This window comes from Tachypleus tridentatus, chromosome 2, assembly GCF_004210375.1.
Source record: "Tachypleus tridentatus isolate NWPU-2018 chromosome 2, ASM421037v1, whole genome shotgun sequence".
In the NCBI taxonomy this organism is placed as follows: Eukaryota; Metazoa; Arthropoda; class Merostomata; order Xiphosura; family Limulidae; genus Tachypleus; species Tachypleus tridentatus.
The window spans coordinates 32,522,962-32,550,433 of NC_134826.1; the positions used below are offsets into that span (position 1 = coordinate 32,522,962).

General features: G+C 33.2%; 1 protein-coding gene across 1 annotated transcript in view; it reads left to right on the top strand.

Annotated features, from left to right (window-relative positions):
* Positions 1–27,472, top strand: part of LOC143245466 (organic cation/carnitine transporter 2-like) — a 36,736-nt gene that overhangs the window by 4,138 nt on the left and 5,126 nt on the right. Inside the window, exons 2-4 of the mRNA XM_076491827.1 lie at positions 3,422–3,812; positions 15,484–15,587; positions 26,394–26,548. Coding sequence (XP_076347942.1) covers positions 3,426–3,812; positions 15,484–15,587; positions 26,394–26,548 — 646 coding nt within the window. The 5' untranslated portion in view covers positions 3,422–3,425. The remainder of the gene's footprint in view (positions 1–3,421; positions 3,813–15,483; positions 15,588–26,393; positions 26,549–27,472) is intronic.

The window sequence follows — 27,472 nt, forward strand, 5'->3', positions numbered from 1 at the left end:
TTTTTTCTTTATGTTCATTGGCCTTAAGATTTTGGCCAGCAGTGTATTTTCTACGAGTTTTTAAAAATATATAATAAATAAAAAAGAATATCGTGGTAGACCAATAGTTTATAATATAAAAGCGTATGTATAATTACGTATTAGTTGATATACGTATCATAAGAAAACAATTACACAATCATATTCCAATTTGTTGTTGTTGTTGTTCTGAGTTAAGCAATGGGCTATCTGTGCTCCGCCCACCACGGGTACCGAAACCCGGTTTTGAGCATTGTGAGTTTGCAGACATACCGCTGAGCCACTGGGAGGGCGTATTCTAATTTAAATAATTAAATTCTAGATTTGTTTAGGACCAGTTTTGTTAAAAATACAAGTTTATTGTGCTTATAAAATAATTACTATCTATGAATATTTTGATAAAGACTGATTGATGTTAAATATTTTTTAATAAAATTGTTTATTCAAATATTATGATAGACAGTATTATTTCTACCTAAAGGAAATAATGTTAAACAGCTACTATGTAATATTGTCATATTCAAGCAAACCTTTATTGGATGTGACGAATCTATCATATAAATGTTTTTGTAAAACGTGCCCAATTTAAAGGTAATCTTCAGACCTGAAAATACAAAATATACTTCTTAGGAATAAATATAGCAATTCATACTTAAAAACATTTAAAATGATAAAGTAACATAAAAGACCTGGAAATATATAGGTTCAACCAAAAGGTGGAGAGGAATATGCATAAAATAACATGCAAATAACACTGCAAGGCAATTTTTTAAAAAGTTTTGCTTGCTGAAAAATTTTTGCTGTGACAGGTACCTGGTGGATATGCAAAAATATAGTTTTGGTTTTGCTTCATCACGTAGGAACGTTAAGAAATAGACAGTTAATTGTTTACCGGCAATAACGTATTCAATTGCGTTTATGTTTCTAACACACTATTAAGTTCAACATAATTAAAAGTGTTTTGCTCCTGATTTTTGTTTGTATTCAATGTCCGGCGCATCACGTTGCAGTGTCCAACAGTAGTCAGCAAGCATTGAAGGATTCCAGTTGCCCTGATATCGTTTTTCCATTGTAGTAATGTCCTGACAAAACTGAAGATTTCGATAAAACGGTACGTGATGGGCAAATTTTGATGTGATTTTCGTGATCAGCAGCCAAAATTCCGTAAGGAATACCCAACAGTTTTCAAGAAGCAAAAACTTTGTTGTGCAGTGTAATAAGTCTAATATACTTACCAAGTGATTTTGGGGTAGTGGTGCATCATAGTACGTTTAATATTCTCTGTATGGGACGCAAGGTAAAAAGCTTACATTTAAAATGCACATTATTGAATAATACACTTAACCAGAACTGAATTAATATTAATATAACAGCGTATTTTCAGTTATTTTAAACAAAATTAAAAAAACCTAATAACAAGAGAGCTTTCGAAAGCATGTTTATCTGACGTAGATTACTCAAAAATGTTATGATTATCATAATTTCCGACAGGAAAAAACACTCACCTGGAAACGAGAAACTTACCACCAAAGGAGTTTGTAGAAAGGTTTAAAAAATAGCTTAAGATGGAAATTATAATGGATGTAGATAAAATAACATAAATACATGATATGAACATAGATTAACAAACAATATAAAGTAGAAAGAACTAAAAACATGGGAAATGACCATGAAAAATAACGAGTCTTGAGAAAGATTAGGCATAAACATGAACAAAATTATATCAGATATGAAAAACAAATTATCAGAGAGAAAACTAATGAAGAGTCGAAAATCACTGATTACAAGATTCACGTTTAGTTTACAAAAATGAACTACATTTGTGATAGCTATCCATTAGCTAGCACAGGTAGCCCTCGTATAGCTTTGCGCGAAATTCAAAACCAAACAATTTATTCGAGTAGCTGCTTCATATGACTGATGCTGACAACAGGTTACTACCTTCTGCTGCACAATTTAAAATTAGAGACGTCTATACCTGAATCACATAGAAGAATCATGGATATCCATTTATCTTAACGTTCCAAATACTTAGCGCAATTGTTTCAACATTAACAATTGTAGTTAAGCAGTTACTTTAATAACTTCTTTAAAAGTGGTGCAGTGGTACATCTACGTACTTCCAATGATAGAAAGCAGATTAGATTTCGGTACAGTGGTAGCCAGAATTCAGATAGTCCATTGCGTATCTTTTTGCACAGTTAAAAACCATAAAATGAAAATGCATTTGTTTGTTTTGAATTTTGCGCATAGCTACTCGAGGGCTATCTGCACTAGCCTTCCCTAATTTAGCAGCGTAAGACTAGAGGGAAGGCAGCTAGTCATCACCACCCACCGCCAACTCTTAGGCTACTCTTTAACCAACGAATAGTAGGATTGACCGTAACGTTATAACGCCCCCACGACTGAAATGGCGAGCATGTTTGGTGTGACGGGGATTCGAACCCGTGACCCTCGGATTACGAGTCAAACGTCTTAACACGCTTGGCCTTGCCGGGATAAAATGAAAATAAAAATGTATTATTTATCACACAATCATATTTTGATGCTTTTGTTAAGCATTCCCAATATATATATGTATATTAATACAAAGCACCAAATATTTATTGTTAAATTCTATGTTAACAGTTAAATGATTTAATACTCTGATAAAAAAATAACACAAGTGAAGCACTTGAACGTGTAAAACGAGTACTTTAAAAATCTCTTTTAGACTTTGTGAAAAGTTATAATTAATTATTATTTGTTCAAAAGTTCCTTAAATCGTTGACTATTACATATCTGAAAGTAAATACATACTTTCATTCTGAAACTAATTATACTAATACTTAGCGAAAAACCAAGAGTCAGTGATAAGTTAATGTTGATGGACAATAGCAATTGTCAATAACGAGCAAAATCTGAAATATTTATATTTATGATACAATACTGTATATTGTATAAATATAAATAAATATTGTATAAATTGTTATAAATACGAAACTTTACAACGATTAAATTATTGAAGAGGTATATTTGAGTAAAGTTTGTATATTGCTAAACTGAAGGATATTAAGTACCATTATTTAACAATATTTATCTAATAACTTCCACTACATTTATGAATTAACCATTACTTTTATATTCGTACGAAGATCTCCCCAAAAATAATGACTCTGGTGGTTATTAGTTTTGTGAAAAGTTTAAAATGTTCCTATTTCATTTCTCAAACATAATTTAGTAACAATATTTAAGGTAATACGCAATAAAGTACGTCAGGAACAAAAATTATCTGTTTCATAGAAAATTCTATAATGTTTCCTTAACGATTCATAATATTAATGATGATCGAGTTTAGAATATATAAACTAAATATAAAATATCATATTCTGATATTATTCTAACAGTTAGTTCATATTTACAGAAACATGAAGACTGATGAAAATTATAAGGGACAAGATGATACAAAGGAATTAGTAGATGTAATAGGATATTTTGGGCCTTGGCAAAGGAGGATTTTCTTTATTACCTTCATCTCCCTTGTGGCACATTGTTGGCACGTGTTGGCAATGTTGTTTTTAGCGCCAAACGTTGACCACTGGTGCCAGCGTCCTACAAGGTATTCTAATATATCTACTGACCAATGGAAAGCTTTGGCAATACCTCGTGTGCAATCAAAGAACGGCAGTGACATCTACAGTTCATGTCTTATGTATACAAACTTTACTTCACACATGGAGGAAGAAAATTCAACGACCACTTGTACTTCGTGGGAATATGATAACTCTTACTACACTTCCACAATCATTGATGAGGTATATGTATAATTTTCTAAAAGTTCTTATTATATATATTTCTGATGTTAAGTGAATTTCCAAGACCTCAGTGATGTCGAGAAACCCACTTGTTGAGAACTTTATATGCAAAAACGGCTCGTTTGGGTTGAGCAAGTATTTTACATAGAAGAGCGAACAACGTTTCGACCTTCTTCGGTCATCGTCAGGTTCACAAAGAAAGAGGCAACTGACCGGAAGCTGACCACATGTTTGAAAGGGGTTGTGTAACTGAGTGTCGGCATGTAGAGGGCGGTATTAGATGTTTGAATATATAATTTTATTTATTTTATTATATTAATATAGGTATAAAGGCGTCCCTTTATATTGGTTTATTTTGGGTTTAAGTTGTTGTATAAGTAATGCTTTTTAATTTTGCGTTTGCTTATGTTTGTTTCTTTATTTAGTATTTGAGTGTTTTCTATGGTTATGTTGTGTTTATTTGATTTGCAAGTAGAAAAATGGAAACCAGATTCAAAGAACATAAAAAGTCACCTTCACACGTTTTCGAACACTGCAAGTCAAATAAACACAACATAACCATAGAAAACACTCATATACTAAATAAAGAAACAAACATAAATAAACGCAAAATTAAAGAAGCATTACTTATACAACAACTTAAACCCAAAATAAACCAATATAAAGGAACGCCTTTATACCTATATTAATATAATAAAATAAATAAAATTATATATTCAAACATCTAATACCGCCCTCTACATGCCGACACTCAGTTACACAACCCCTTTCAAACATGTGGTCAGCTTCCGGTCAGTTGCCTCTTTCTTTGTGAACCTGACGATGACCGAAGAAGGTCGAAACGTTGTTCGCTCTTCTATGTAAAATATTTTCTCAACCCAAACGAGCCGTTTTTGCATATAAATTTTCAAGACCTATTTTTAAATATGTCCTATTTTACATATTTATGTAATTCAAGATATAAGGTTAGGGCGTCGTGCGATAAAAAACAAAACACACGTCATTTAGTGTGTTATTAACAGTAATTAAAAACTTTGGGTCTTTCAACTGTCACTATAATCTCCCCATTAATCAAAACTCTCACTTTTTGTGTGTGTGGTAGATCTGCCTGCCAGATCTGCTTACCTCACAGACCAATTTTCAAAGACATTGCTTTGACTCTTATCGTTTCACAGCAAGCCAAACTTAACCTGAACTTCTTCACCTTCTCCTTCTTCGTACTAGTAAAATAAAACAAATTTCCAGTAAACTGATTTCTCTCGCATTTACTTCGTAGCTGGAAGGTAGGTTTTCTAGAAAGGTACAAAATTGTTTGTAGCAACTAATATTCTTGGAGACAGGAGCAAAAATAAGTAAAAATTACGCTAAAATATTGTTTATTTTTGCGCTTATCTGGAGAAAAAAATTGCTGAGGTGATTGCACTCAAATTTCTACCACACATTAGGAAGTTTTGGGCAGTAGGCGTACTTCTTTGCATTCGACTTCAAACCAGTAAAACCTCTTCCTGCTTCGCGATTGCCTTCATTTCTGGCATATAGTTAGTATATTTTACATTATCACTTTATATACTACATAAACAACTACAAAAAGACCACAATATCTATTTAAAAATAACTTGACTGAAAAAAAAATGTGGACAAAAATAAAGCAACTGAAAGATATGAAAGTTTTTGAAGTATTGAGAAAACCAACATGGAATAAAATATCTCAAAATGTAATAAGTGCCTGATGTTATTTATTTCAAACTATATCACAGTATTAAAGTTATGCCCTTTGTTGTTATTGTTCCATAGTGTACAAGAGAAAATGGTAACATCTAACCAAAAGCAGCATAGTTGTACGTGTGTGTGTTTTTTTCTTATAGCAAAGCCACATCGGGCTATCTGCTGAGACCATCGACGGGAATCGAACCGCTGATTTTCGCGTTGTAAATCAGTAGACATAACACTATACCAGTGGGGGGGGCTAGCATAGCTGAGTAAAAAACTGCGACCAAAAGATGCGAGATCAAAATTTGAGGCTAAAATATTGATGATTAAACTTTTATTCAAACTATTGTGACAAAGCATTCAACATCTTCAAAATTTGTAAAGTATGCATATCTGCTACAAGACATTACATGAGTCATTCTTTTTTGTTAGTTTTAGTAACTATTTTATTACACTTAGAATGTGGTAAAATATTTATGATTCTCATACTTTAAATTTTAGTATTAAAATTTTCAACCATTTATTGAGCAAACTATTTCCAGAAGTTAAGCCTTCATTCATATATTTCATAATGTTCCTTGCCTTCATTCACGTATTTGATAATGTTCCTTGCCTTCATTCACGTATTTGATAATGTTTCTTGTCTTCATTCACGTATTTGATAATGTTTCTTGTTTTCATTCACGTATTTGATAATGTTTCTTGCCTTCATTCACGTATTTGATAATGTTTCTTGCCTTCATTCACGTATTTGATAATGTTCCTTGTCTTCATTCACGTATTTGATAATGTTTCTTGTCTTCATTCATGTATTTGATAATGCTCCTTGTCTTCATTCACGTATTTGATAATGTTTCTTGTCTTCATTCACGTATTTGATAATGTTTCTTGTTTTCATTCACGTATTTGATAATGTTTCTTGCCTTCATTCACGTATTTGATAATGTTTCTTGCCTTCATTCACGTATTTGATAATGTTCCTTGTCTTCATTCACGTATTTGATAATGTTTCTTGTCTTCATTCACGTATTTGATAATGTTCCTTGTGAGTTGTCATTATTTAATTACCTAACGAACATGATTTCGCCTAATTTTAAATTACTACGAAAGATAAAAACCTCTATTTTGAGCTAAACTTGCTTATTTCTGTGAGGAAAGTTTTGAATTAGCCAATATGTATGTTATATCAATCAGTAAAATATTTAAACATTTTATCACGGTGAACTTACAAGAATTGCTTTAATTTAGGCTTTACTTAAGCAGATTTACCTTGAGTTCGGTGAAGTTTCAATTTTAGCGATGGGAATAAAAAATATACGTGTAACCGTGTGAAGTAATTCTCACACACACTGCGATGTAAAATATTTATTGCACAGGCTATATGAGAATACCGTGAAAGCTAACTCCTGGTAAGATTGTGTGAGCCTTCTGTGTAAGCTAATTTTTACCAAATCTATGCAAAGTCATTCTTAAACAGACGATATGAACATATCTTGTAAAGTGATACTTGCAAAGGCTACGTGAGCATACAGTATGAAGTAATTATTTCACTTACAGTATCAGCAAACAGTGAAAAGCAATTTGTATACAGAGTATGTGAGCTTATCATGTTAGGTAATCCTTGCGAAGATATCATGTAAAACAGTTTTTACACAGATTATATAAGCATATCGTGTAAGGACATTCTCACATAGAATACAAGATTATACCATTTAAAATAATTTTTACTCAGATTGTGTGAGCATACCACCAAAGTAATTATAAAAAAGTAATTATTGTGTTAAGTATCATGTGAATACTTCTCAGACAGTGGGTGTGAGCATACTATTCTTAGACATACCTTCTGAACAGATACTGAAAATTAATTCTTACGCAGATAACATGAGCTTGTAGCGCTATGAACTTCCTACATACACTACCAAAACAAATCGCGTAGAATAATTCTTGCACAGACCATATAACCAAACTGTGCAAAGTAATTTAGCTCCGTAAGGTGCAGTGTGAAGCACTTAAACAGATTAGGAGATTCTTGTAAAAACGATGTAAGAAAATTGTGAAAAGAAATTCTTACATAAGATATGCGTAATTATTTCATAGACAATTTGAAAACATATTGCGTAAAGTAATTTGATCTATTTATCCACACTATATAAAGTAATTCTTAAACAGACTTCGCGGTCATATTGTGTAAAATAAAACTTACACAGGTTTTGTGTGTATACCGTGTATAGTAATTCTCACACAAATTGTATTAGTTATAGTTTAAAGTAACTTGTACAGAAGCTACATGAACATATCGTATAAAGATGTATTTCAGGACGGTTGGTATGGGTATTAACATTTTTATTGATAAACAGAGAACAACGTTTCGACCTTCCTAGGCCATTAATAAAGACAGTTTGTAACTGATCGTTGCCGGACACATGTCTTTAGGACGACATCATAAAAGGGTACGAAATTATAGAGACATTGCAGTTGGATGTCAGGTTCTTAATTAATATAGGCATAAAGGTGTTTCTTTATATTGGTTTAATTTTTGTTTCAGTAGGACTTCTTTGATTTTGCGTTTGTTTACATTTGTTTTCCTACTTAGTACCTGGGTGTTTTCTACGGTTATGTTGTGTTTATTTGACTTGCAGTGTTCAAAAACGTGTGAAGGTTTTTTTTTGTTGTTCTTTGAATCTAGTTTCCATTTTTCTGCTTGTTTCTCCAATATAGAAGTCGTGGCAGTTGTTGCATTGTATTTTATAAGTTCTGTTGGCGTTGTGTTTGTCAGTGTAGTTTTTACATAGTATGGACTTTAGTTTTGTGTTTGGTTTTTGAATAAATTTGTCGTTTACTGGAATGTAGTCTTTTGTTGTAAGTTTTTTGTTTCAAGTAGGTTTCTCGTCATCAAGAATATCGTGTAAAGAGATTCTCTTACAGATTAAAGAAGCCACTGAGTAAAGTAAAATTTACAGAGACTGTACGAGCATACAGCATATTTTACTTCTTACAGATAATATGTGATATTATTGTGTAAGGTAGTGGTCGAAACTATGTGAACTTATAATTTAAAAGACATTATATAGAGATTATGCGAGCATAGCATGTAAATTAATTCTTACACAGATTATGTGAGTATGTATACTGTTAAAATTAATACATTCAGAGTCACTATGAGAATACCATGTAAGGTAATTTTTACTCAGACAATCTGACCATATAGTGTTACGTAATTGTTGCTCAGTATATGTCAATGTATGTAAAGTGTGAGCATACCCTGTAAACTTATTCTTTCTCAGACTATATTAGGCATCGTGTAAAGTAATTTTACGACAAATTAAGTGCGAAGTTAATTGTCATTCAAACTGTTTTAGTTCAGGTGTAAAATATGTTTTACATAGATAATGCTGAAACACTTGTACTTTTTGGTAAGATTATGTAACCCTTTCAAGTAAGTGAATTCTTATCTGCACCAGGTGAGCATACCATGTAAAGTAATTATTAAACATACTGTTGAGCTAACAGTGAAAAGTAATTCTGACACAAAATGTATGAACTTACCATGTTATATAATTCTTTCACAGACTATTTTAGCATATTGTATAAAGTAATCCTTACACATACTGTGTAAGCATAGTGTGTAAAATAACTCTTACTCAGATTATATGAGCATTCTATGTAAAATAATTCCTACACAGACTACAATAAGTACTTTGTAAAGTAATTTTTACATAAACTAGGTAAATATATCATGCAAAATTATTCTTACAGAGATTATTTAATGTGCTTTGTAAAATAATACTTATATAGACTATATAAGAAAATCATGTAAGATAATTCTTACAAAGGTTATGTAAACATAATTTGTAAAGTAATACTTATTCGGACTGCATGAGCATAGCATCTAAAATAATTCTTACAAAGACTAAGTGAACATACTGTGTAAGTTAATTCTCTCTACGACAATTTCAGCGTACAGTGCAAAGAAAGTCTCGCTGAGGGTATGTGAACATACCGTGCAAAGTTATTCTCCCACTGGTAATGTGCGAATAATGAAGGGAAATTCTGACACAAAACATGTGAGGCAACAGAAAAATTCTGAAAGAGACTACCTGAGATCATTGTGTAAAAATTTATTGTATCACTCATTTTTTCGCACTTTTTATGAATAATTGTCTTTTTTGATGTAACTCTGGTAAACAAAAATGTGTTCCACGTACGATGTGAAACTGTCTAATTATTACGTCTGCAGTTTGATAGATTGTTTGTGCACTGCATTAATCAGCCTTTGGCTGTGAATGTAAGTTCTTACGGAGAATCAGTTTAGGAGCTTATCTGCTTTATCATACATGTGATGCTACCATAGTTAATGTTGCGAGCTAATTCTACAGATAAAATCAGGCATTGTTTCTTTGAACAAATAGAGACTTTTGAAAAAAGCGGATTGCTAAAAGAGATAAGTCAGCCTATTATGAACTGCTTGGTGTAGAAATATATACAGAGACTGACTGTGTGGAGAAGTAGAAAGGAAACGGTAGAAAGCTTTGACATGGAGAAATTTCAGTCACTATCACTGCGCACACAATTTTGTCTACCAGTAAGAAGGTCAGGGAAGTAACTCTTCTTCACCAACAAGATAGGAAAGTTGAAATTCATCTGGACTAAGAATATGCTGACTTGGGTGAAACAATATGGAAGTGATTTTTTTTTCTCAAGCTAATCAAAGTTTAACATGCATGGCCTGATGGAAAGTACTTTGTATGATGTTGAAATGGAGAAGTTTCATTACAACTGTGAAGCGTCTACAGGCTTAAGTGATATGGGTATGAATCTCTGGCCATGGTGTTGGACGCCTGAATTAAATGAAAGACACTGTTAGTGCTGACAAGGACATCGAGGTACTCAGGTCTCAGTTAAAGCCAACAATCATGACTCACTTCAGTGAAAATGAGTAGAGCACATTTGAGGATGGCTCTATTAAGTGCTATAGAGCTAAAAAGAAATTGATAATATTTATGCACTCTATGCTACAAACGTGAAATAAAAAGAACATTTTATTCTTCGTGTATTAAAGACACTTTAGAATTTTAATTAATTATTTTAGGTGAAAGACTATATTCAAAGGGAGAGGTTCAAGAAATTATGCTGGCCAGATGATAGCCCCAACTTCCACTCCATCAAAAACTGCTAGAAAGTAATGGGCAATACAGTGCAACATAAGAAATCGAAGGACATCTTTGAACTACAAGAAGCTTTAACACGTTACATTGTGAACTTCCATTAAGTCCTTTATGCAGTTTTTGCCATGATGATGTCTGCCATTTACCAAGGCCAGAGATACTCAACTAAGTATTACACAAGAAACAGTATCTGTTATAACCATTTACCAAGTCTATAGATACTCAACTAAGTATTAAACAAGAAACATTATCTGTTATAACCACATACCAAGGCCAGACATACTCAACTAAGTATTACACAAGAAACATTATCTGTTATAACCATTTACCAAGGCCAGACATACTCAACTAAGTATTAAACAAGAAACATTATCTGTTATAACCACATACCAAGGCCAGACATACTCAACTAAGTATTACACAAGAAACATTATCTGTTATAACCATTTACCAAGGCCAGACATACTCAACTAAGTATTACACAAGAAACATTATCTGTTATAACCATTTACCAAGTCTATAGATACTCAACTAAGTATTAAACAAGAAACATTATCTGTTATAACCACATACCAAGGCCAGACATACTCAACTAAGTATTACACAAGAAACATTATCTGTTATAACCATTTACCAAGTCTATAGATACTCAACTAAGTATTAAACAAGAAACATTATCTGTTATAACCACATACCAAGGCCAGACATACTCAACTAAGTATTACACAAGAAACATTATCTGTTATAACCATTTACCAAGGCCAGACATACTCAACTAAGTATTACACAAGAAACATTATCTGTTATAACCATTTACCAAGGCCAGACATACTCAGCTAAGTATTACACAAGAAACATTATCTGTTATAACCATTTACCAAGGCCAGACATACTCAACTAAGTATTACACAAGAAACATTATCTGTTATAACCATATACCAAGGCCAGAGATACTCAACTAAGTATTACACAAGAAACATTATCTGTTATAACCATTTACCAAGGCCAGACATACTCAACTAAGTATTACACAAGAAACATTATCTGTTATAACCATTTACCAAGGCCAGACATACTCAGCTAAGTATTACACAAGAAACATTATCTGTTATAACCATTTACCAAGGCCAGACATACTCAACTAAGTATTACACAAGAAACATTATCTGTTATAACCATTTACCAAGTCTATAGATACTCAACTAAGTATTAAACAAGAAACATTATCTGTTATAACCACATACCAAGGCCAGACATACTCAACTAAGTATTACACAAGAAACATTATCTGTTATAACCATTTACCAAGGCCAGACATACTCAACTAAGTATTACACAAGAAACATTATCTGTTATAACCATTTACCAAGGCCAGACATACTCAGCTAAGTATTACACAAGAAACATTATCTGTTATAACCATTTACCAAGGCCAGACATACTCAACTAAGTATTACACAAGAAACATTATCTGTTATAACCATATACCAAGGCCAGAGATACTCAACTAAGTATTAAACAAGAAACATTATCTGTTATAACCATTTACCAAGTCTATAGATACTCAACTAAGTATTAAACAAGAAACATTATCTGTTATAACCACATACCAAGGCCAGACATACTCAACTAAGTATTACACAAGAAACATTATCTGTTATAACCATTTACCAAGGCCAGACATACTCAACTAAGTATTACACAAGAAACATTATCTGTTATAACCATTTACCAAGTCTATAGATACTCAACTAAGTATTAAACAAGAAACATTATCTGTTATAACCACATACCAAGGCCAAACATACTCAACTAAGTATTACACAAGAAACATTATCTGTTATAACCATATACCAAGGCCAGACATACTCAACTAAGTATTGAACAAGAAACAGTATCTGTTATAGCCATATACTAAGGTCAGAGATACTCAACTAAGTATTAAACAAGAAACATTATCTGTTGTAACCATATACCAAGGCCAGACATACTCAACTAAGTATTAAACAAGAAACAGTATCTGTTATCAATTTTTTCTGTCAATTACATTAGGAGCATTCCATTTAAATCTTTATTTTTGTACTTAGAGAATATTCTTTATTTACCAATAATGTTTTGATCACCTATCGTAATGTGGATTATTTTTATCACCACTGAAATACACAAACTACGAACCCGGCATGTCCAGGTAGTTAAGATACTCGACTCCTAATCTGAGATTTACGAGTTCGAATTCATTTCACACCAAAATGCTTGCTCTTTCAGCCGTGGGGGCGTTATAATGTTACGGTCAATCCTACTACTCGTTGGTAAAAGAGTAGCCCAGGAGTTTGCGGTAGGTGGTGATGACTAGCTGCTTTCCCTCTAGTCTTACACTGCTAAATTAGGGACGGCTAGCACAGATAGCCCTCGAGTAGCTTTGTGCGAAATTCCCAAACAAATTTACCATTAGATGCTGTGCCATCTCTCCGCTGCCTCTCTTACTATTATTCTGGTTGTTTTACACAACCATACAGTTATTGATTTAACTTTTACCAGGCTAATCTAATTTACTTCATTCATAAAATATATTAATTCATTAGACAGTTATGTGGTTCATTTACAGGCACATTATGATTAAAGTACAGTTACTGAATCTTTTGTTATCAGTACCATTATTGAGATACTTATTTTTTGTAAGGTACTCAGTATACCATCACCAGGTTTATTCTTAAGGAAATATTTATTAAGATACAGTTACTAACTTCTCTATCTTCACGTTCATGTTAAGATACGTTTTCTTAAAATACTCACTAAAGCTATTGTCACCAGGTTAATATTTAAGGTGATTTATTCTCAAAGTTCTGTTACTGAACTATTTATTACAAGTTCCATTCTTAATATAATTTCTTTTCTTAAGATACCGTTACTTTGGCTCATTCGCGATATTCGTTTTTTTATTATCTAGACATAAATATTTAATACACTTTCACTACTTTCACTGTTAATGTACTTCATTGTTTATATACAATAACCATATACTGTGTCATAATATTCACTCTTAAGATACATTTCCTTGAAGACATCATAACTAAATATTAACATTTTTTTCATCATATTAATTTTAATGCCAGTTTTTTTACAATACATTTACTGCAATGTCGTCACTTTAATTGTTTTTACTTAAGATGTGTTTACTTCAATCATTGCCACTTGATTCAATCTTAATGTTTTTTTAGATACAGTTACTAGATACACTGACATGAGATTCTTTTATACTGTCTTTTTTTCTTCTAGTATACAATTATTTTTTTACAATTACGTTCTTTCATAAATTAACTTTTGCCAAATACGTAGTTACTGATATTATTTTCATTCTTGAAGTGCGTTAGTCTTAAGATACAGATATGTAATGCGCTTGCATCAGGTTTATTCTTGAAGAACGTTTTTTTTAGATAAAATATAGGATGATATATTATCAGGTTTACCTTTAAATATTATTTGCTTAAGATACAGTTACTAAAAATGTGAGGTTTATTCGCATGACACCTTTTACTTAAGACAGTTACTCATGCACTGTTTTGGTTTCATTTTTAAGGTATAATCTTCTAAGATTCACATTCTGATTTTATTTTTATGAGATTCATTTCAATGGTACTTTTAAAGATATACTTATTGATTACAGTTTACTGTCATTAGGTGTTTCTTTGTGAGAATTATGACAACATATAGTTACCTAATGTACTGTGACGAGTATGGATACAAGTACATATGTGACTATCCCCAGGTTCGTTTTGAAATACGTTTTCTAGAGTTACATTTATCAAATGCACTGCCAATACGATAATTTCTAGGATAATGCTTTCTTAAAATACAGTTACTGTATGCTATCTCATATTTTTAATTCTTAAAACGTTATTTCTCTTAATATGCAGCTACTGAAAACATTTTCAGTAGATGTATTCGTAATGTAACGTTTTCTTAAAATACAGCTACTCAATGCAGTTCCATTAGTCTCATTTTTAAATGCTGTTTTCGTGAGATGTAGTTACTGAATTCAGTGTCATTATGCTCTTTGTAAGGTACATTAGGAGCGTTTTAATTGTATCTTTCGATAAGATACACTATTTCAGTATTATCAAGTTATTTCTAAAGACTTGATTTTTTTAACGTACAACCACTAAATAAACTCTTACCATGTTTATTCTTAAGTAACTGTTTTTATAAGATTGTCACTTTACGCACTTTCATCAATTAAATTCTTAATGTTCTAATTTCGTATGATACAATTGGTGAATGTACTGACATTAAAGTCTTCCTTTAAAGTATATATATATATATATATATATTGTATTAGATTAATTGTTTTTACATTCTCTAATTACTATTCGAAATATAATTTTTAAAGAAAATATGTTCCTTCACTTTGCTTAAATTACAGGGAAAATAAGATTAGTATTATTATTTAATAAATATTATAACCGTGATGTGCGTATTTGGTTATCATAAGAAGTTAAAAGGCAAAATATCAAGTTGAACACAATTAAAAATTAAATCACAGTAATCCTCAATACACTTTATGACAAATTTAAGTCATAATACACACACAGACAGTAGTCTCAAGTTACAGATAGTAGTTTGTACACTCTTTAACATAGACTTATTTCCTCTGGTGAATATACATTAATTATTCACGATAACTGTGTTTAAAATTAGTTATATAAACAGATTCAGGTAACAATAAAAAGTGTCTTCTCCATTTATTATAATCATGCGTAACTTATTTCATCAAATAACTAATGTGTTTTATATTTCAGTGGGATCTCGTCTGTGAAAACGATTGGTTGCCCTCCATGAGCACTTCTGTTTATATGGGTGGTTTTATGGCTTCTGTCTTTATTTCTGGTCAACTTTCTGACAGGTATATCATGTGTTAATATTGTTTATAAATTATCTATACAAACGTTTTCCCCCATCCCAGTGGAACAGCGGCGTGTCTGCGGATTCACGTCGCTAAAAACTGGGTTTCGATAGCTGTGGTAGGCAGAGCACAGCTAGCTCATTGTGTAGTCTTTCTTATTTTTAAACAAACAAATATATGTTAGAGAACTCTACAAATATACATATACATACCAAGAGAGAGAGACATATAGATTGGAAGAAGTTATGCACCACATTTCGTGTTCCCACAGAAGATTCGTTTGTTCTTGAGATAATTTTTTTTCAAAAAAAAAAAAAAAAGATAACGTATTTCTGTTGTGATGAATTCAACTTGGAAAGTATGTTATTGAAGTTAATATTTTACTTTAGATTTTATTACTGTAACGGATTTAATATTAATTTAATTTCAGTTTAACATATATTTAGAAATGCACGTAACGTATATGTATTGCGAAAGTCCCGCCTGTTTTCTAAATTTGTAGAACATTCTCGAGTGTAAGAATCAACAATATATGTTTTACATTGCTTCCTACTGAACTTTTAAGAACTTGTCCAAAAGATTGTAGATTTATGTGCTAAGAAGACAGTCTTAATATTGTTTGGTCGCTAGAGTTAGTATACTACAAGTCTCAAAAAGCTATAATTGTAACAAATGCTTCTTAATCGGAAAAACTACAGATATTTGATCAGGAACTTTTATATATTTCGAACAATACAAACTTCAGTGAATTAATTTCAGACGTTAGTATTTCTATGAGAACATCAGATATTTTCGTCGGAAAAACACTCACATAAGAAGCATAGAGGTAGCTAGTATTCCTATCAAGTAAAGTGTATCTATGTATCAACATAAAAGTAAATTGCGCCTGCTGAACCGTCGACAAAGTATTCATTTCCAGACTAGATACAGAATTTAATATTGTTCGCAAGTTTGTAAAACTTTTTAATATAAATTATTATTTGTAATAACTATTATTATAAATTGTATGGTTGTTTGCATATTAAAATATATTTGTGTTAAGAAAGAAAATTGTATGTATCAATCTCGTTAGCAAATATAATAAATTTGGTACGTGCTGACATTCAGTTAACTTCTACATTCAAATTCCAGTTTCCGTTTATTTGAAATCGTAATACATAACGTACGTAACACAGTAAATCGGGGAGGGATTCTCCAGGACTTTAATCCGAGACAAAATTCGTTCTAAACTAAAATTAAAATATTAATTCAATTTATATTTATCACTGCCATTAAGATTTGATCAAGTCTAACTATCGAGATTTTCTTAAAACACCCTCTCTCGAACAACTAATAAATATAAAATTGCCAACAACTTAGAATTGAAGGTTAAAAAATCAATGAGTAAAATTAACATCAAGTGTGTTATTGAAATATTAGTCGATAATGATTTGTTGTCTGACAGGGATGGATACAGAGGGGAGGATCGGGGGATGTATCCCCCCTACTGGCCATACCAAAATTGTGTAGGTTAATGGGAAATCAGAAATATAAAGTACTGATCATTTCAATTAGAATATTTTTGCTCTATATTTACTTGTAACATGTTATTTAGGAATATATGAAAGTTCATTGTCACATGTTGTGTGATTCAGTATAGTGCTGTACGATTACTTGTAACTTGATATTTTAGAATAAAATCAATAAATGAGAGTTCATAGTCATATATGTTTCTTTTCTTTTCTTTGTTTCTAGGCCTGGCATGGCCAAGCGCGTAAGACGTACGACTCGTAATCCGAGGGTCGCGGGTCCGCGCCCGCGTCGCGCCAAACATGCTCGCCCTCCCAGCCGTGGGGGCGTTATAATGTCACGGTGAATCCCACTATTCGTTGGTAAAAGAGTAGCCCAAGAGTTGGCGGTGGGTGGTGATGACTAGCTGCCTTCCCTCTAGTCTTACACTGCTAAATGAGGGACGGCTAGCACAGATAGCCATCGAGTAGCTTTGTGCGAAATTCCAAAAACCAACCAACCTTCTTTGTTTCTAAATTAATTCCATGAAATTTACGTTGCAGTAATAAGGAAAAGTTTACTTGGGGTCAGGTTTAAGTGACTGTTACTTAGTCGATCATCCCCTCACCGAAAAATCCTGTATCCACCACTGTTGTCTGAGGAAGTATTAAACGAATGGTCTAGTGTCTCCACTAGCCAGTCAGAGTTGAGTGAGAAAGATAAGTAAGCATACCGGTCTGAAATATTCAAAGTGGCCAATGTACTTTCTATGAGAGCAGGGGCATAGATCCTGGGGGGGGGGATGGATGATACATCCCCCTTCATTTTAGATGGGGGGTATGGTGCATACAATCATCCCCCTCTACAATTTGGTCTGTTGAATTGTTTTATTGCATTACAGGCCAACAAATTGTGTGTTTGTTCTTGTGATTCTCGTGTTCTTACCAATCGAATTACATAATTAGGTCTAGATGTAGGCTTTTTCAGTAGTCGAAATGTACATATTTAATATAGGCGTGCTTCTGAGCTTTTCGATTTAAGCGATAGTTCGTAAAAATCAGTCAGTAGACCAAAGTATACAAGCAAGATTTGCAAGCACTATCACAGAATCTTCCTACGTCTTGTACATAGTGTAAGATTAAGTAAAATTTTCATCACAACAGATTCAACAGAGCACGAAATTCGAAAATATTACTCCCAAGCGTAAACTCCTGTGATCTAGATCTGGCAGGCCATTTGTAGCTTATAGCTGCATCAATCTTAGGTGTATATTGTGCGGTTTTCCTACGCCATTTTTTCTTAGTTATAGCCGGTTTTATTGTCGAACGCCTTACTCTCCTTAGCTGACGAAGGCGCTGACCATAGTGTTCGTTTAGTGTACAGTTAACCACAGGTTCGGGCCGCTCGGATTCAGACTCGCCCTACATCACCCCCCTCCGCTCCCTTTAGTCTGAGCCTCGATTTTACAACAGGGCTTATGAAATTTCAGATTATCACCGCCCTCTAATAAAGTGCTGGTGCTTTATGGTAAAAGAACAATATATTCTCTTTTCATAGATAGTAAAAATATTGTATTTTCTTGTATAATTAGAACACAAAAGGAACGATTTCAACGGCCTGAAGTCTCTACTCTAATTGTATTGTTAGTTTTTGTTTAGGTGTTTTTATTTAAAAGACGTGCTTATAGACATTATATCACAACGTGTTTGCCTTTTGATGAGCTTTAAACACGAATATAATATATTTGTGATTGTTTAAGTATTTTTCGAGAAACTTGCAATTACTTGTGTTGTAACGAGCACACATAATTGTACCAGCGATGCCCAGGTGGTCAGTCGGCTCGATAGTCACTGTGAGGTTCGCGCGTTCGACTTAAATACATTGTACAGTTCAGTCCTACTTCCATTCTGTTCTATCTTCGTTCGTTGTACGTTAGAGTTTTTCAATAAAGACTGCATTTTAGCCTGTTGAGTCATCTGAGAAACAGATTTCAATTATAATCAGTGATGTCAAGAAAACCCACTTGTAGAGAAAAATATATATGTAAAAACGGCTCGTTTGGGTTGAGAAAATTTTTTACGTGGAGGAGCGAACAACGTTTCGACCTTCTTCGGTCATCGTCAGGTTCACAAAGAAAGAAAGAGGTAATTGACCGGAAGCTGACCACATGTTTGAAAGGGGTTGTGTAACTTAGTGTCGGAATGTAGAGGGCGGGCTTACAAAAAGAGACATTAATTCCATTAAAAACCTAAAACAAGACAAAAACATAAAAATTCTAAAAGCAGAAAAATAAACGCTATAGTCATAATGAACAAGAATGAATACATCCAAAAAGTGAAGAACATCCTATCAGACACTAACAAATTTAAACCAATACACACAAATCTAACAAAGACACACGAAACGCAACTAAACAAAATACTACTAAAAATGAAAAAAAGCCAATACAATTTCAAAAACACTTTATTCCTATCCACGTAAAATTGACTCACGCACACCACAAATATACGGCATCCCCAAACCTCATGAACCAGATTGTCCATTACGACCAATAATGTACACATATGAATTGTTTAATTACAATCTTGGTAAATACATATCATGGGCATTCTCTAAATATGTAACATCAGCCAGTTCATTCATCAAACACTCTTTTAATTTTAAGTCTAATCTAAATCAACTTAATCATAAAGCCTTAATGGCCAGTTTCGATGTTATATCCCTCTTTACAGAAGTTCCAACCACTGAAGCCTGCAAGATAGCCTTAGAACTCTATGTCTGAAACCCTAACCCAACTATAGACATTTCCAGCAACCAATTAGCAACCCTCATAGAATTCACCACGATAAAGACAAACTTCATGTTCAACAACCACAACTATATACAAACAAATGGCCTAAGCATGGGCAACCCAGTATTACCAGTTCTAGCCAATATTTTTATGACACAAATTGAAACACAAGCAATTAACACAGCATTACATCCACTACTATACTGGTACAGATATGAAGATGACACGGTTGCGGGATTCACATCTGCAAAACACACACTTAATTTTTTCAATCACATTAACTCTATACATCCCAACATTAACTTCACATGTGAACAAAAAGAAAGCAATCAAATATAATTTCTTATTCTCAAAATTACAAGAACCGATACACAATTTAAAACAGAAATCCACCGAAAAATCACCCATACTGGACTATACATTCCTTGAGACTCAGTGCATGAAGCAAAACAAAAACTCAACATACTAAGAAACCAAATAAACACTGCCATAAAACTATGCTCACCAGATAAAATTAACGATGGATTAGACAAAATAAAACAATACTTCATCAACATTAATAAGTTTCCTCCACAAACTGTAGTAAACATTATACGCACACACCTAGACAGAAAGCAAAATTAACCAACAAAAGTAAATATATCTCACGAATAAAAAAAATCACGAAACCATATACTGCTGCAAACCATATATTCTCGACATCAACAGAAACATAACCAACATTTGGCAAAAATTAGTAACAAAATATGACATTCCAGTTAATACCAAATTTATTCAAAAACCAGACACAAAACTGAGGTCTATACTATGTAAAAACTACACTGACAAACACCACACCAACATTATTTATAAAATACAATGTGATAACTGTCACGACTTCTATATTGAAGAAACAAGAAGAAAATTGGAAACCAGATTCAAAGAACATAAAAAGTCACCTTCACACGTTTACGAACACTGCAAGTCAAATAAACATAACATAACCATAGAAAACACTCAAATACTAAATAAAGAAACAAACATAAACAAACGCAAAATTAAAGAAGCCTTACTTATACAACAACTTAAACCCAAAATAAACCAATACAAAGGAACATCTTTATACCTGTATTAAAAATAATATAATAAATAATATAAAATTATACATTCAAACGTCTAACACCACCCTCTAGATTCCAACACTCAGTTACACAACTCCCTTTCAAACATGTGGTCAGCTTCTGGTCAGTTGTGTTTTCTTGTGCGTCAGGTTCTTTCTTTCTTTGTGAACCTGACGATGACCGAAGAAGGTCGAAACGTTGTTCGCTCCTCTACGTAAAAAGTTTTCTCAACCCAAACGAGCCGTTTTTACATAAATAGAAACAGAAACTGATTCCAATTATGACAAGCAAGCGTCTGAAACTTCCCGATATTAGACAGTTCTGCAAGCCAGTTACTGGTACTACAAGTGACAATGCAGATGCAGATAATCCAGCAACCTCAAGTAAAGAAATAGAAACTTGCCATACAGATGAAATACCATGTTCATCAGAGGACAAGTCTGAAAATGCTTGTGCAACTATTGCACATCATGAACCACCAGATAGTTGTGAAATAAGTTTGTGCAGTAATGTAAAATCTGAATACAGCGTGGAAAGCCATATCATCCAGACGCACAACTTATACCACGAGAGAAAGCAAAATCTCAAAATATCAACTTCCATGGCTGCACTTCGACAATGAGACTTAAAAAGTCACATGCTTTCATTGTGCCAAGGCGGAAATAGAGGACTTTTACAGTGAAACTGGAGAGGCCAGTGAAGTATACCTTCATATCCACTGGTTTTTGCAACTGGAAAAAGGCAAAACAGAAATTCAACGAATACCAATCCTCCTCTCAGCACAGATTCTCTATATCACCAGCAGGTTCACTTGATGTAACTCTAGTGACTGTCCAGCTACATGATGAAAAAAAGAAGCAGGAAGTATGCAAAAGAAGCCTAGCCAAAATATTCAGAAGTTTGCGTTTCTTACTGTGTCAAGGTTTAGCATTACGTGGACATACTGATAAGGTGGGGAACTTCCTGCAGTTAATGAAGCTCCTGGAAGAGGAAGATCCTGAGTTGACGGCCTACTTGTCAAAGAAAACCACATTCACATCACCCCAGGCTCAGAATGAAATAATGGAGATGTTCAGCCATCAAATACCGAGGAACATAGCACACGAAGTACAGCAAAGTAAAATCTTTGCATTAAAGATTGATGGCACTCAAGATGTTACAGGTGCCGAACAAGAAGCAATATGCGTACGATACGTAGATGAGAACCTTGACATCCATAAGACATTTCTTGGTTTGTACAGTGTTTCCAATACAACTGGTGAAACAATATCCTCGACTATACTTGATGTACTGACTAGACTCAATTTACCAATGTCAGGATTAAGAGAACAAACTTATGATGGAGCCGCTAACATGAGTGGTGCGTACAGTGGATGCCAGGCAAAAATAAAAGAGAAGCAACTATCAGCTTTGTTTTTCACTGTGGAGCACACAAGGCTAATTTAATAATGCAACATGCAGTGAAGCTTGTGAATGTGTTCGAGATTCTATCCAGTGTGTATATGAACTTGAACTTGGTATCTTGCTTCAGAGGTCAGGCAAATACAAGACAATCTTTGAAAATATTGAATCGTCAGACAGCCACAATGGTCCAGTTAAATACATCCGCCCACTGTGTCCAACACGCTGGTTGTGCTGCCTATCTGCAATTACATGCGCTAATGATCACTACAGTGACATTGTTGATTCTTTGTCTGAATTAGCAAATAAAAAATCAGATGTAGCAGTGAAAGCACGAGGTCTGCTGGACAGATTTAACAAAGAAAAGACAGTTTTAGGATTGTTGATGGCTCAGCATCCATTAGCTGCATTAGAAAAACTAAACCGTGCATTTAAAGCAAAATCAGCGACAGTATCTGGCATGATTAAAGCATCTGCAATGACAGTTGAGCAACTGCGGGTATTGTGAACAGAGGAAAATTACAAGAAGGTATTTTATGAAGCTGAGAAAAAAGGTAACTTCCATAGATCTGAGGGCCTGGCATGGCCAAGCGTCTTAAGGCGTGCGACTCGAGGGTCGCGGGTTCGCATCCCCGTCGCGCCAAACATGCTCGCCCTTTCAGCCGTGGGGGCGTTATAAGTGACGATCAATCCCACTATCCGTTGGTAAAAGAGTAGCCCAAGAGTTGGCGGTGGGTGGTGATGACTAGCTGCCTTCCCTCTAGTCTTACACTGCTAAATTAGGGACGGCTAGCACAGATAGCCCTCGAGTAGCTTTGTGCAAGATTCAAAAAACAAACAAACAAACCATAGATCTGGTGGCTATTGAACTACCACGCATTCGCAGACCCTCGAAAAGGATTACAGGTGATGGTTTAGCACACCATTTGCAACAGCTAGAGATTACTACAGAAGCCAATATTTTGAATTTGTGAACACAGTTATAGAACATCTGACCACTAGATTCAATGCAAACAACAATGACTTGAGGCAGTTTCTGGCACTTGCGAAGATGATCACATCTGGCAAGATTAACAACTCGGTTGTAAACTTCTATCCAGAAATATCTGCACAACGGCTCGAGTTTCAGTTGCCCATGTTCAAAGGAACAACAAAGCAGTATCTCTGAAAGGTGCGAAGGATGCTTACTGTGAAATGCATGAAACAAGCCAGCAGATGTTTAGTGAAGTGATTCTTTTCATAAAAATTTTGCTTGTATGTCCAGTATCCAGCTGCGAATGTGAACGCAGCTTTTCTGCATTGAGACGGTTGAAGATGTGGTTAAGGTCAACTATGTATCAGTGTCGCTTCAACCATGTGGCAGTTTGTCACACTCACAAAGATGAGGTCGACAAGATAAATATAGAAGAGCTTATGAAAGAATTCATAAACAGATCCTCACAAAGGAGGTCTACGTTTGGGAACGTGTAGACTAGAGGAATAAATGAATCTTACTTCAATGAAAAGTATGAATAATTATGTGCTACATTGTATTGATGTGTAATTTTCAAGAGTTCGCAAAGACATTTTAATTATTTTTATCAAACAACATGAACAGTTTTTCAGTAGATATAAACTTATCAAGGGTAATTACTAATTTTATTAATATTTGAAAACGTAATTCATGCAATGAAAGTTATTGGTAACCTTGTCAAGTATAACGCCCATCTTTTATACTGTGCAGTGTGCAGGAATAAATTCATGTGGCAGTTAATTTGTGACACATTAGTCTTTGTTCTTTTAACATTTTGAAAACTGTTCACTACACCTCACTTGTACAAACCTACATGGAATCCTTGAAGTATCGTGGCAACAAGATTACTCTGTGACTGCATGTTTACAGCTTTCAGGTTCACTTAATCAGAGATAACCAATTTGCAAATTGAACAGTCCACATAAGCGGCTGCAAAAATCACCCCCCCCCATCAGGTGTAAAAAATCTACGCCCCTGTTTGGGAGGTTACTTAAGTGTCAACAAGACGTGTGACAAAATTATGGAACATTTTCTTTGGCCAAAAATAAAGAAAGATGTTTTCAAATTTTGTTAAATTTGTTATACCTGTCATTCGGTTGGAAAACATAATCAGTTCCTGTTGCTCCTTTGAAACCTATACCAGCTTTCAACGAACCCCTCGGTCATGTGATTATTGATTGTGTTAAACCAAAATACAACATTTGTGTTTAAGCACGTTCATGAGCTATGTACTTTTTTGTCATAAGTTTATTATATTTATTGTGTTATATATTCTTAAGATTAATGATGTTGTATAATTATTTGATAATGTATTATATTTATGTATTGTTAGCATTAGACAACCTTTAACTAACAGTAAAGAGTTACTCAAAGGCTGTAACAAAAAAATAGCAGTAAAGAGTCACTTAGTTAGACGTTGTCTGTTGCCAATTTTTAATTATCTGAGGTGGAGATGTAGCAGATTTAATATTTATTTTAATATCTATGTTTGTTTCAGTTTAACATATATTTAGAGATGCATGTAACGTACATTGTTATATGAGTATTGTGAAAGTCCCGCCTGTTCTTTAAATTTGTAGAAGAATCTCGAGTGTAAGAATCAACAATATATATATATTACAATGTTGCCTACTGAACTCTCGAGAATTTTACCTAAAGATTATAAACTGACGCGCCAAGAAACAGTTTTAATAATGTTAAGTCGCTACAGCTGGTGAACCATAAGCCTCGGAAGCTGTCAATGTAACAAACGCTTCTTAATTGGGAAACTGCAGATATTTGACCGGGAACGTTTATTGATATTTGTAAACGTTTGTGTTTGTTACTAACATCCAAAAATATTAAACACTTTGCAAATTATGTGTAAGGACACATTCTTCCATTTTGAGTCATGTCATTCAACGTACCAGAAACTCCTGTTTGAAAGTATATGTGTCTCTAAATTAGCTTGAATATTCCAAGCGAACGACTCCGAGGTAAAACAATGGTAATCTTACAGACTTGTAACCCTGAAACCTGGGGCTCAGTTTCCCACGGTGAAGACGGCAGATAGCCCAATGTGACTTTGCTCTTAACCAGACAAATCAAGTGAACAATAAACAATTAAAAATACACATATATGATTAAAAAAATGAAACAGTAAAGTATAAACTACGAGAAAATTATTTAAATTTAGAAGATTTGGTTAAAGATATCATTATATGTAATCTGGCTTCAGAGTTGTAACTACGTCTGAGAATTTATATGTAATGTGGCTTCAGAGTTGTAACTACGTCTGAGGATTATTATGTGTGATTATCAATAACATTGATAACTTAATCATTTAAATTGTTTTAGTTTAATTAGCAGGGAGTAAATGGGCGAAATTTTTTATTACATTGTATGTGGTCAGAAACATACTTGAGGAAACAAGAACATTGAGGAAACAAGGCAATAGTAAAAACAGAAAACATTTCTGTTTAGAGTTCATCACGGTTATTTTCATTTTCACTAATTGATGAATCGTTTTACTTTTCCCAAACTATTTGTTTGTAAACCTCAGATTGTATAAAAAGCCAAATTTCTAAAATGAAGAGAAACAGAAGAGTGAAAATTAACACGAACTTTGGTTTATTGTGTTCTACTTGTACTGACGTCCACTTTTACTATTTTCTCATTTTATATTAGTTTTTCTCATTAAAAAATTAAGTAAGACACTTATTTACTTTCTTCTTTTAGTATTAGTCTGAGTGGTTGTGAAAGTTTTATACCTGATTTTATTTGCACTGATTTACTACGTTTCAAATATTGTTGAAAATATACAATATTGAAAGTGTTGATACAAGGAGAGTGTTTCTTCTATATATTTGGTCATTTTAGAATTCAGTTATGATCTGATGCATACAGTACAAAATATCTTTAGATTAACGAATAAACAATTATTGAGCAACTGCATATATTCGTTTTAATTAACAGTGAACTCAGTGACATATATCTTAATTGAATACATAATGAAGAATGTATATTCCCCACAGGTATGGACGTCGACCTGTCATACTAGTTGGTGGTATCATCTTTCTTGTCTCAGGGTTTGCCTGCGCATTTTCAACCTCTTTTCTGATGTTTACCATCCTTCGGTTTCTCGTGGCTTTTGGTGCTTCTGGGACAGTACTAACTGTCATTATATTACGTAAGTAGGAATTGCTCATCATAAACATTCAGTTATTAGTTTTTTGATTAATTCTCAAAGAACATGTATATTTAATGCAAACATATTTATGTTTTGTGAAAATTATGATGAAAATGGTGCTTATTAGTGCTTATTAAAAAGTTTTTTTGGCAAAATCGTGACGAAAGAAAATTCATCGTTTTTAAAAAGTTATCGTCTTCTCTTCAATACACATGAGTATAATATTTAGAAGGTTATCGATCTAATATTTAATATTTGTCTAACACAGCTTATTTAACTGTTTCCGAAAAATTGCCAATACTGGAGGATTATAATACTTAAAAAAAAGAAAGGGTTTCGATACACAGTGGTAAAAAATAACGAATAAAGAATGGCACTTTTTTGTCTTATTCTTGTATTTGATTTCACTGTTAATTTAAGATGGCTGCTTAAAGCTGTTTAATGTGAATGCTTTATGGGAAATTACTTTATTTATTTTCAAAGCTAAGTACATTTTCATTATATTGTGTTTTTTAGATATGATTAAGATTTTTATGCACTAATGTTTGTACTCATTACACAATTTAATATTTTTCGATCAAGTAATTGAAATTTAAAGTTATGTTAGTATCAAAATAATAAACTATGAATTGTCTGACCTGACCACTTAGTCAATATATCACATGTAACTTATAATGTAAGTGAAGTTACCAGATACTAAATTATAATTCGTTCTTGTATCTCATCTAGTGGTGCAGGGTAAACTTGATGGAACGTTGTGGACAAAACAAACAAAAGTTTTGGTTGGTAAAATCGAGTAAAAAAACATATGTGAATTTTAAGTAACATAATATTTTTCAATATGTAATTTACTTCATTTTTCCTGCAGTAATGATGAAATAAGTGCTTTATGTTTATAATATGTATTTTACGTGTATATATATG